The following is a 12,860-nucleotide window of genomic DNA, read 5'->3' as shown; positions in this document are numbered from 1 at the left end:
GCATCAGCGTCTTTTCTAAAAACTTTCCGTATCAGGTGGCCAATGTATTGGAACTTCAGTTTCAGCATCAGTCTTTTTAATGAATATTCAGGATTGATTTCCTTTAGGATTGACAGGTTTGATCTCCTTGTAGTCCAAGGGAAGGACTCTCAAGGGTCTTCTCCAACACCATAGTTCAAAACCATCAATTCTTTGGCACTCAACTTTCTTTATGGTCCAATTCTCACAGACATGACTACTGGACATGACTACTGGAAAAATCATAGCTGTGACTATAGGGTCCTTTGTTAGGAAAGGAATGTCTCTGCTTTTTAATATGCTGTCTAGGTTTGTCATAGTTTTTCTTCCAAAGAGCAAGTGTCTTTTAATTTCATGGCTGCAGCTGCTATCTGCAATGATTTTGGAGCCCCCAAAAATAAAGCCTGTCACTGTTTCCATTGTTGCCTCATCTATTTGCCATGAAGTGATGGGACTGGATGCCATGATCTTCATTTTTTGAATGCTCAGTTCTAAACCAGCTTTTTCATTCTCTTCTTTCACTTTCATCAAAAGGCTCTTTAGTTCCTCTTTGCTTTCTGCCATAAGGGTGGTGTCATCTGCATATCTGAGGTTGCTGACATTTCTCCCAGCAATCCAGATTCCAGCTTGTGCTTCATCCAGCCTGGCATTTTGTGTGATGTACTCTGCATCTAAGTTAAATAAGCAGGGTGACAATATACAGCCTTGACGTGCTCCTTTCCCAATTCTGAACCAGTCTATTGTTCCATGTCCGGTTCTAACTGTTGCTTCTTGACCTGCATACAGGCTTCAAAGGAGGCAGGTAAGGTGGTCTGGTATTCCCATCTCTTTAAGAATTTTCCACAGATTACTAAATGGCTATTGTCAACCACTTTGTATTTCATGGCTCTTACAGCCTCTAAAATAAATAATAGGAAGTATACCAAAAGGTAAATTTTATTTCATTAATTTTATAGCAATTTCCTTAGTGTACACCTTATCTGAGGCATGGAATTTAAGGCATTAGGATTTCGGTTACCTTAAGTGCCAAAGCCAAGTCCTCACCTGGAACCATGCTGGTCTTGGGAAAACTCCATTATGTGCCCAGCAATCTCCCGCAATTGTAAATTGGGATATCGGTTATTTCGAAAATCTTCCAAAAGCCTGCTCCTGCCAGAGGGCATGACATCAGACATTCCATATCGCAAACGGGAGGAGGAAAAAAGGGTGCTGCTGGGGCTGAAGAGGCTGGAGGCACTGCTTGCGCTGCGGTACTTGGCTTCAGCGCCTGGAGCAGCAGAGATGTATCTTCCACTGCCGTTTGTGAGTCCTCCTGTTGGTTACAGAACAGGAGAACTCAAGACTCATTCTTAAGGAACTTTGTTCAAGAGAAGAAAAAGCATCCCATACATGAAATCTTGTATCACCTCTGATTTCTTTTCAATCTGTTGCTTTTGTGTTAAGACTCAATTCTATTAGTGCCATGATTTTTATAAGGCCAGCTCACCAAGTTGGAAGAAAACTTTTGCACAAAAATTGAGTGGAGAGTGCTATTAAACACTGATAGGAGCAATAACGGAGCAAGGGTTAGTGAGTCCCTTCGTAATAAGTGAAATGAGGAGGAACATTCCTGCTGTGTGAACCAGGATCAGAAAAGACAAACTGCACAGAGACGAGAGCGGTTTTCCATTCTCATCTCTGTGGAGATTCCTGCCATCAGTGAATAATCCCCACTCCCATCTGAAACCCTTTCTTAAAAAAAGAAAAATGGGGTACCCAGGTTAGTCTGTTTTATATAGTGGGTCCCCCAAAAAAAGTTTTGAAGACATGATTTTGCCAGTAAATAAAAGTATGAAAATCACTAAGGCAATGCAGGCCAACAATTAGACATAAGGGATAGGGGGAAAAAAAAAAAAAAGGATCTATACTTTGAAATGGAAGGCTTTCAAGTTCTTTCTTCATCAGGAATGGACAGCATCTAACTCCTACTGGAACAGAGCCTGAAGTAATTACAGTAGCAACAACCTTCAGGCCACTAACACTGCCATCTTGACTGCTGACAAAGAAATAATCACTGTGAATCCCCAGACAGAAAAAATAGAGGAAAAACTGAAAAACCTATCAAAAGGTAAAACAGAATTTTAAAAATTGAGTATCTATTTTGTTTTTTTTTTACGATACTGGTTTTAACTTTAGATTGTACTATAAAAAGGATGTGAAGCCTTTTTTTTTGGTTCTTCCCCCATTCCTACATTGCAAAGTAGGTAAGAAATACCATTTAAACCACAAAGAGAGCAGATGAATAACAATCCAGGAACCATGAGAGAAGTCACCCAACATGAACTGCCTGTTAACTACAGAGTTTTTATGACAGTCTGGTCTGGAGTTCAGTGGTAGCTACAAAAGAACACTCAGCTTGGATTTCTCCACAGAATTCTACGGTCCAGTTTCAAAGGTGTGGGTCTCAATGAAAACTGTGGAACCAAAAGGAAATGGCTCACATTTTTAAGTAATTAAATAAAAACTACTTACTGAGCATTTGTCCTATGTCAGCCTCTATGCTAGCAATATTTCATATCCACTTTCTTTCAAATTCTTACTGGCATTACGGAAAAGGGAGTTTTAAAAATCCCGTACAAGTATCAGAAAATTAAGGCCCAAAGATATGAAATGCCTCTCCAAAGATACAAAACTCAAATTCACCATGGCCAGAATTTATCACAGAATTCTTAACTCTAGAGTTACAGCTTCGCAACCAACCACACAATACTCCTTTTCAGATAGATATACAGTTTTCGTCTTCTAAAGGACATTGTTATTCTTGTCAAAATTTCACAATATTTCTTAATCCAAAAGGAAAACATTTCTTTCAGCAAAGGAAGACAGGAGGCTTGTAAGAAAAAAGAACAGTAGACATATGGCTGCTTTTTATTCCATTTCAAAAATAATTCTTTTTTCCCCTAGTCTGAGAAAGGAGACAAACAGGCAAAGAGGAAGTAATAAGACAGGTCAGCAGTACTGAAGAGTGTGATAATACCAAGTAAGGTGGTAAAGAAGGAGGCATGGCATGAATACACAAGGTTGTGAAACAACTCAAAGGTATTTTACAAATCTGGTCACTAACAAAGGCACTCAGTGAAAAGTAACAAATCAACAAAAAAACAACCAAACTCCTAAAAGGCATGAGAAACATCCAAATTAACATGGAAGGAAGCCAGATCCTTGGTTTCAAGGCTGAATTGCGGGAACCAACTCTGAGCACTGCCCTATTTCTCTACTTCAGTTACACAGGCCAGCAAATGCACTTATTGTTTAAGCCATTATCAGCTGGATTTTCTGCTACTGTGGCTAAGAGCATACTGACTAATCCATAACATAAAGGGTTGGAGTGAATAATGGGCAGATTTACACATCTGCCCTGAAGTTTTGATTTTTGGCTCTGGTATCCTTGGATGCCAGACGGGATACACAAGCACACACACAGCTGTTATTATTGAGAAGGGAAGTATACAAATCTGAAAAAAAAGTTTCTGTAGGTGCTATATTATAAATGGCAAACCAACAGTTAATAGGAATATTCTGCTCAGGCCAAATAATTTTCTTTAAACATTAAGCCAATGGTTAAAATTTCTGCTTAAAAAATGTGGTTTCCTGTTGTTTTTGAAAAGGTATCTGGCAAAGAGTAGACCATCATTACTTGTTGACTGCAGTTTCTTTATAGATACATAAAGGTATTTTTCTAGTTCACTATGGTTTACACACCTACATGCACTTATGCCCAAACTTTCATCCCTTGGAGGTGGCCTCTGAGAGTGTTTAACACCTGTTTTAAAAAGAACATTTCATTCAGGCCCTCTAAGGGAGCCTCCTAACGATTCCACAAAGTTTTCAGTAATATTTTGATGGTGGTGGATTTCATAGAGCTGTGTCCTATGACACTTCCACAGAGATCAACAGCTTAAATGTTTTGTCTATATGTAGGTTTCCTGCTTCACATGTAAGGAATGCGGAAGTCACCACTTCACCCTAACAACAAGCAAAAAACTAACAGTCTGAAAAATCAAAAATTCTTCTTGGATCCATAAAAGAGATGAAAATAGAGAAAACCACTGCTGCCAAGATCAGAAAGACAGACATACAGGTCATCACGGCTAACCTGACCACGGACTCAAACAGACACACTGCCCAAACCAGTACCAGACTAGGAAATCAAGAACTGTAACCACCAAACTATCAAGTGTTGAAATACGCAACTCTAGCCTACCCAAACTATCCTGTCTCAACAAAGGGAGAAGAAAAATACTAAGAAACATTTGTGAAGTTGATGGTCCAGAGATACAGGCTCACTAACACAGTGAGACCTAATTTTAAGTCTACAGAACACTCTCCCTTCCCTCACACTTCACCATCACATTACTAAAAACCTACTTATGGCATTTCCTTTCGCTTGATATATCAGGCATGGCTATCAAGGCATAGCAAAAGGCAAAAAAAAAAAAAAATCTGAAGAGTAAGGGCACACATCAGAAACATATATGACAAGGATACCGAAATTTTCAGAATGGGAATTTAAAACAATTACGATTAATATGCTAAGGGCCCTAAAATATACAGCATGCAGGAAGAGATGGGCAATGTAAGCAGAGAGATGGAAATCCTGAGAAAGAACCAAAAAGAAATGCCAGAGATAAAAAGTATTGTAACCGAAATGAAGAACACCTTTGATGGGTTTATTACCAAACTGACTACAGATGAAGAAACAATCTCTAAGCTAGAGGATCTATCAATAGAATCGTCAAAATGAACAGAATATCCAAGGATTGTGGGGAAACTATAAAAACTGGAACATACACATAGTTAGGATATCAGAAGGAGAAGAAAGAGAGAAAGGAACAGAGGGAATATCTGAATCAATAATGACTAAGGATTATCTAAATCAATGTCAGACACCAAACTGCAGATCCAGGAAGCACAGGGAACACCAAGCAGGAAAAGAAAGCAAAAAATTATACCTCCCAACTATCATTTTCAAATGACATAAAACCAAAGAAAAAATACTGAAAGAAGCCACAAGAAGAAAAAAGTCTTACTTACATAGAAGCAAAGGAAAGAATTACATCTGACTTCTCCTCAAAAAGCATGCAAGCAAGAGAAGAGCGTAAGTTTTGAATGAAAGAAACCCACCAACCTAGAATTCCGTATCCTGCAAAATTATCCTTCACAAGTGAAGGAGAAATAAAGACTTTCTCAGCACACAAAAATTGATGGAATTTGTTGCCAACAGATGTGCCTTGCAAAAAATGTCAAAAGCATTCTTCAGAAAGAAGTATAAATAACACAGGCCACAAACTGATCCATATAAAGAAAGGAAGAACCTCAAAAAAAGAATAAGTAAAAGAAAAATTTCTCTTATTCTTAACTGATCTGACAGACAATAGTTTGCTCCAATAACAGCAACAATGTATTCGATTATGCATGCTTATGTCTACATCATATACATACATATACACACATATGCTTTTTATACAGCTGAAATGAATGACAGTAATTACACAAGGGATAGCAGATAAAGGTTAAGATTATTCTGTGATTATAAAGTCCTTTTATGGCCATATTTGAAAGTGGACCTTAGTTAACTGTAAATGTATAATGATCCTAGTCAAACCACTGAAAAACTTGGCGGGGGGGTGGGGGGGGAGAAGTAGTCTAACTGACAGGCTAAGAAAGGAAATAAAATGGAATCATAAAAAATGCTCAATTAAAACCACAAGAGGCAGGGACTTCCTGGTGGTCCAGTGGCTAAGATTCCACACTCCCAATGCAGGGTGCTTGGATTCGACCCCTAGTCAGGGAACTAGATCCCACATGCCACAACTAAAGATTCCATGCAGCCAAATAAATAATTTTTTAAAACCCACAAATGGCAGAAAAAGAATGAAAGACAAACATAGAAACAAAAAATAGAAAACAACAAATATAGTAAACATTAATCCAACGATATCAATAATCCCTTTGTCAATGGTCTAAATGTACCAAATAAAGAGACTGTCAGAGTGGGTCAAAAAATGCAATTCAACATATGCTGTCTACAAGAAACTAACTTTAAAAATACACACATACAGATTAAAAGTACCATGCTAAATTAAGAAGTGCTTTAGTTACTTTATCCAAAGGGTTTTCTAGTATTCCAGCCATCTAGGATCCCATCCTCTTGCTACGTGGAATGTTTTCATTCATCTGGTTTTGTTTTCTATACTCAAGAGATTTAGTAGATGACTAAGGGGCAAAACCCTGCTTTCTTTGCCTTTTACAGAAAACTTCCCAAGGCGCTCAACATCTGGTTCTGAATTTAACACAGGCAGAGGCAGTGCTGCTCACACAAAAATGTTTATAAAGTAGTTTTCCTCAAACCACTCCTTAATACCATAACCAAGCAACCCTTCATGAAAGTAAGCCTAAGAATAATTGTCTTTAGTGCACAATGCTGAATCCAAACTATGTTAACTTTCACTCGGTTAGTTTTACAGATGACAAGTCACTTCAGAGAACTAGGTAATCAATCACAAAATGCTACATTTCCATTTAGAACAGGAGGCACACATGACTAGTAAACAATCTGAGATTACTACAGGTTCAGTTCCGTTAAGTTCAGTCGCTCAGTCGTGTCCAACTCTTTGTGACCCCATGAATCATAGCACACCAGGCCTCCCTGTCCATCACCAACTCCCAGAATTCACCCAAACTCATGTCCATCAAGTCGGTGATGCCATCCAGCCATCTCATCCTCTGTCATCCCCTTCTCCTCCTGCCCCCAATCTCTCCCAGCATCAGGGTCTTTTCCAATAAGTCAACTCTTCTCATGAGGTGGCCAAAGTACTGGAGTTTCAGCTTCAGCATTGTTCCCTCCAAAGAACAACCAGGACTGATCTCCTTTAGGATGGACTGGTTGGATCTCCTTGCAGTCCAAGGGAGTCTCAAGAGTCTTCTTCAACACCATTACTACAGGTTACTGAACAATAAACTGGAAACATCAACTGCAATTCAGGCAGGGCCAGAGAAAATTATTTTGTTTGATCTTTGTTTTTCTTAAAGGATTAGGAATTCTACCGTGATAATAAAACTAAATGCTTGCAAGCAATGGACAATTCAAAATAAAACTAGAATTCTATTCACAATAGCATTAAAAAAATAAAATATACTAGATCTAGTTTAACAAAAAGCATGTAAAGACCTGCACGCTAAAAATTTCAAAACTTGGGAAAAACAGTGCACGCAAAAAGATGAACAATCACCTACCTTGTGCAATACACAAAATTAACTCAAAATGGACCAAAGACTTTAAGAGCTAAAAAAAACCCAAAAATTTTAGAACAAAACATAAGAGAACCTCTTTAAGACCCTGAGTTAGGCAAAGATTTGTATACCATAAAGCATGACAAACTGGACCTCATCGAAATTAAAACTATTTTTAAAAACTTTAAAGTTACTACACTTCAAAAACAACCATTTAAAAAGAAAAAGACAAGCAAAAGATCAGAAACTATGTATATGCAAAACACATATACATAAAGTCTGATAAAGGACTTGATTCCAGAATACAGGGCTTCTCAGGTGGTGCAGTGGTGAAGAGTCTGCCTGCCAATGCAGGAGACCTAAGAGATGTGTGTTCAGTCCCTGGGTTGGAGAGATCCCCTGAAGCAGGGCAAGGCAACCCACTCCAGTATTCTTGCCTGGAAAATCCCATGGACAGAAGACCTGGTGGGTCCACAGTGTCACAAAGAGCTGAACACGACTGAAGCAACTTATTAGCAAACATCCAGAATATACAAAGAACCCTTACAATTCCATGGAATAAGACAAACAATGCACACCCAAAACTGGGCCCAAAAAATGAGTGGACATTTCACCAAAGATCCACGAATGGTAAGATGCTATGCATTACTGTCATTAGGGAAATGCAAATTAAAACCACAATGACATAACTATTTCATGCCCACTAGAATGGCAATGTTATGTAAGAAAAATAAGAACAAATGTTGGCAAGGATGTAGAGAAATTGGAATCCTCATAACACTGCTGGTGGGAATGTAAATGATGAAACTGACAAAGTTTGAATTTCTCCCAAGTTTGACATAAAACTTTTACATTCAGCAATTCTACTTCTAGAGAAGTGAAAACATGTTTCTATAGGAAAACATCTAATAGCCAAAAACTGTAAACAACAAACACCCTTCAATTGTGAAAAGTTAGACAAAAATGTAGCATTATCCAGAAAACAGGATAATTCAGCCAAAAAAAAAAGGGGGGGATAAACTACTGACACATACTCTATCATGAATAAAATCTCAAAAACCTCTGAAGAAGGAAAAAAAAAAAAGAAGCCAAGCAAAAGGTCACATACTGTATGGTTTCATTTATATCAAATGTTCAGAAAAGACAAATTTAAAAACAGGAAGTAGGAAATTCCCTGGCAGTCCAGTGGTTAGGGCTCTGCACTTTCACTGCAGAGGGCACTGGGTTCCATTCCGGGTAGGGTAACTAAGAATCCCTAAGGCTTGAAGCACACACATATCCACCCCCACATGCAAAAAAAGAACACAACAGAAAGTACATCAGTGTTTGACTGGAGCTAAGGGTGTGAATGGGCTTCCCTGCTGGCTCAGCAGTATACAATCCACCTGCAATGCAGGAGTCATAGGAGACGAGAGTTGGATCCTTAGGTCGGGAAAATCACCTGGAAGAGGCTTGGCAACCCACTCCAGTATTCTTGCCTAGAGAATCTCATGAACAGAGGAGGTTGGTGGGCTAAAATAGGGTCACGAAGAGTCAGACATGACTGAAGTGACTTAGCGCACACACATATTCAAGGGTGTGAATGGGGATTAACATAAATGACTAAGAAAAATCTTACAGAAGGGATGAAAATATTACCAACTTGATTTATGCTAAAGATTGCACAATATAGAAAGTTACTAAAAATAATTGAATTGTATGCTTGAAAGGAGTGGATTTCAAAATATGCAATATACAACTCAATAAAGCTGTTTTTCTGGGACTACCCTGGTGGTACAGTGGCTAAGACTCCACGATTCCAATTGCAGGGGACGTCAGGGAACTAGATCCTATGTGCAGCAATTAAAGAATCCCCATGCCACATCAAAGATAGGAGATCCTGCGTGCCACAACTAAAATCCAGAACAGCCAAATAAATTAACAGATATTTTTTAAAATAAATTGTTTTTAAAAATAGAAATCTGATCTTTAAAACAGGTGTGGAAAAAAACAATGAAGAATCTATAGTAGGTACGTGAATGTTGAATAAATAAGGAGGAATATAATTATTGCAGGCAGTGATGTTTTTTCAGAGTATCATTAACACATGTCTGTCTATTGGGAGGAAGTGTGAAAATATACGATAACACTGAGAGGAAAGCCACGCTGGGATAACAGAGATACAAGCTGGAGTGTGCATTCAAACACTTGTAGCTATGGGGTATCACAAAAGTCATTAAACCATGCTGAGTTTAAGTTTCCCTGTATAGAGTCATCTGAGTACTTAACACAATGAATGAATGCTTACTTACTATGGTTGTTAGTGACCTGAGAACTGATAGTTGGTGGCAGCAGTATAGTATTAATAGTAAAAACTACATTAGGAATGGCCCAATATATATTTGGTAAAAAAATGTTACGTTTCCTTGGTGACAGATGGTAAACAGACTCCTTGTGGTGATCATTTCGTAGTGGTTAAAACTAAAGCATACAAGAACCTTTTTCTCAAGGAAATAGACTGAGGTGAGGCAAAGCACCACCAATCAAGACACAAAATTCCTCAAGAGTGGCATGTATCATTAAACATTGCACATGCAACAAAGGCAGTCCAATGGAAATACATACATCTAAAATGCTTATACAAAGTAAAATATTTTTAAAGGGAAGGTTATGTAAAAAATAAAACTAGGCAGACAGCAAGAGTCATTAAAATAAGAAATAACTCACAGCAACAGTTCGTTCCTTCTTCATAGGGAAATCATAAATTAAGGAGAATGATGTATTTTACTAAATTGCTGATATATTGGAAAGAGGAAAGGCACCACGCATGCAAGTAATGTTTCCAGCTCCATTTTCAAACACCTAGAGCCATAGCATTTAGTTCAGAGGCTGATACAGTCCACAGGACAAATCTGGCCTGCCACCTATTTTTGTAAATGAAGTTTTATTGAAAGATAGCTGCACATTTATTTACATTTTGTCTGTGGCTACTTCTGTGCTTCTATACCAGAGTTGAATATTGACTACGAGACTGACTGACAAGCCTAAGATATCTACTATCTGGCTGTTTACAAAAAAAACTTTTTGTAGATTTCATTTGTTTACTGTTAAGTATATGCTGATACAGTTAAAATGTTTAAACCAAGGAATTAAAGGATAAGAGTTCTGACCCTGATAATGCACTGGTTTAAAAGATATTCTGGGCACATTATATGATAAGATATACCCTGATGCTGCTTTGGAGTCTGTTCAGATATGAGAAGACCTAAGCAAGATTTAATTCAGTTTCCTCACATCTGTATCATAGGCATAATACCATATCTTCCAGAATGGTATGTACAGCACCCAAAACTGTTAACAGTAGCTGGTAATAACTATTCAATAAATGTTAATGCCTTTCATCTACATACTAAGCTGGGGCTTTCATCTCCTCCTTGTAAGTTTACATTAACCCTCATTCTTTAAAGCCAGGCCTCCTGTCACAGAGAGACACTGTTGTACAATATACCCTATTCCTTATTTATCCAATATGGACCTGGCAATCTGTAACATCCCTAAAACTTCTCTAAAGTGATGTCCATATATAACATGAGACAGTTTCATAACTATAGTTCTTATCATGTAAAACCTCAAGATACACACACACACACTCTCATATGTCTATGTACAGACAGACATACATAGTTTTGCCTTAGAACTCATTTCTCAAACTCAGAGAGCACTCTTAGTTCTAGAATAATAACTATATTATCCTATCCCCTTTAAGACTTTTAATTTTTATAATCATTTTTCAGTCTTTGTCTTTCCAAATAAAACAGGACTGATCGTTTTTAATCAGTCCTCATTTCTGAGTCCATAATCTTTCTGGTCAAAAACAAAGAAAGAAAAAAAGAAACAAACAAACGAAAAGATCCATGTAAACTATGGACTTTGGATGATAATGATATGCCAACGTAGGTCTATCAACTGTAACAAAGGTACCACTCTGGTGGGGGACAGTGATAATAGGAGAAGCTATAAATGTGCAGGTCAGAGAGTACAAGGGAAATCTCTATGTTCTCCCCTCAATTTTATTATGAGCCTAAAACTGCTCTAAAAAATAAAAGCTTTAACTTAAAACAATAATAAATAGAAGATTTACAAATCAGAATCCTCTAGCAAAATGCTATTTCCCAGGACAGTCCTGATTCAGGCCTGTCATCACAGATGATTATTAACAACACCCCCATTAGCTCCCTTAAGTGTCCTGGATTGCAGCATGAATTATATGGTCACCACACTTCTATGCCTCAACTTTCTCCATCTAAAAAACAACTCAGCACTTCAAAATACAAACTTAATAAAAAACTAGAGGGAGTGTGTGTACCATCTTCCATCTTGAAAGATTTAAAACTTTGCCACCCAAATTGTTAAAATAAGTTTCTTTTCATTCTTAAAGCTGGCTGCTTAGCAGCCTCTTTTCCCTCGTCATTTTCCAGGATCCAGATGGTAACATTTTTTTAAACTCCATATACAAAATAAGCTAAACATACAATTGGGAAGGATCTATACTCATTAGCATCCTGTGTAGTTTAAGAATGTATATAGAAATATTTTTTAAAGAATCTGATGAAATTTTTAAAACAAAATGCTTTATGTGAGAAAGTAAGATATTAAACATATACACAGGGGAGGGAAGGGAATCTGAAAAACAAGGCTAAATATTAACTGTGGTTCTGTTTCAGTAGTGTTACTAAGTTAATACACTCTTTGTCTCTATTTTCCAGCTTAAAGGAATCTGTACTGTTTACACTGAAAGATTCTCACATGCAGCCAAAGAACAGCCAGAGATGTTCATACTAAAGCTGAAGTGGATATACACGGGATGCACCCAAACCTGGATAAATCCCACACTGCTGTGCTGCCTAGGTACAGCCTAAACAACATGAGGCACTTTAGGAAGGCACAGAACACCCAGGACACCTCTAGGATGAAGGGATCGTCCTTTGCTTACGCAAAGTACTTCTAATGTCATCAGTGGCAAGAGATTTCTAGAGTTCAAGGTGGTGTAGAGTAATGGTTCTTACCCAGGTTTAAGCTTGAAGAGGATCCATGTGAAGAGAGGGAAGGAGGTGGTGTCTGTGAATGTCCTGGTCCCTGACTAGGGAGAGGCATGCCCACGGGTCCAGGAGAGGAGGAAAAGCTAAGGCCGTTATAAAAACTGTGTCCAATGGGGGTCAAGCTGCTCGATGTCCTCTTATAAAGGTCACTGCTGCCAGTCAGGGAGTCACGGCGGGAGCCACTGCCAGTGTTGGAGTTTGCAACTAAAATGGAATTAAAACAATGCAGATAAGAACAGGCCTGTTCTTCGAAGAACAAGCCCAGTGACCTGTTCCTAACACTTTGATCCAGACTCCTTACCACCGCAATTTGTCAGCAGAGACAGCCTAACTGTTCATGTGGCAGTTCTAGGGGCAGGTAGAGTAATAAAGAGGACATGGCTCTGTTAACATGAAACGTTCTTTTCAAACCATCACACGTATGTTAAAGTCTCCTTCCTTTTGTGTCTCATATTATGGGGTAGGGGTGGGTTAAAATCCTCTGATGGCCAC

The 12,860-nt window shown here is 38.2% G+C and overlaps 1 protein-coding gene across 9 annotated transcripts in view; it reads right to left on the bottom strand.

Annotated features, from left to right (window-relative positions):
- PUM1 (pumilio RNA binding family member 1) overlaps nucleotides 1–12,860 on the bottom strand; it is a 124,356-nt gene that overhangs the window by 20,302 nt on the left and 91,194 nt on the right. For 8 of the 9 annotated variants that reach the window (XM_068969001.1, XM_068969004.1, XM_068969006.1 and 5 more), the window contains 2 exons: nucleotides 12,336–12,572; nucleotides 1,063–1,330 (listed from right to left, as the gene is read on the bottom strand). In XM_068969001.1, the coding sequence (XP_068825102.1) occupies nucleotides 1,063–1,330; nucleotides 12,336–12,572 (505 nt within the window). The remainder of the gene's footprint in view (nucleotides 1–1,062; nucleotides 1,331–12,335; nucleotides 12,573–12,860) is intronic. The other variant, XM_068969007.1, reaches the window with a different exon arrangement.

This window comes from Capricornis sumatraensis, chromosome 3 (genome assembly GCF_032405125.1).
Source record: "Capricornis sumatraensis isolate serow.1 chromosome 3, serow.2, whole genome shotgun sequence".
Classification (NCBI taxonomy): domain Eukaryota; kingdom Metazoa; phylum Chordata; class Mammalia; order Artiodactyla; family Bovidae; genus Capricornis; species Capricornis sumatraensis.
Note: the sequence above shows the minus strand (reverse complement) of the source record. Positions and strands in the feature narration are given on the sequence as shown.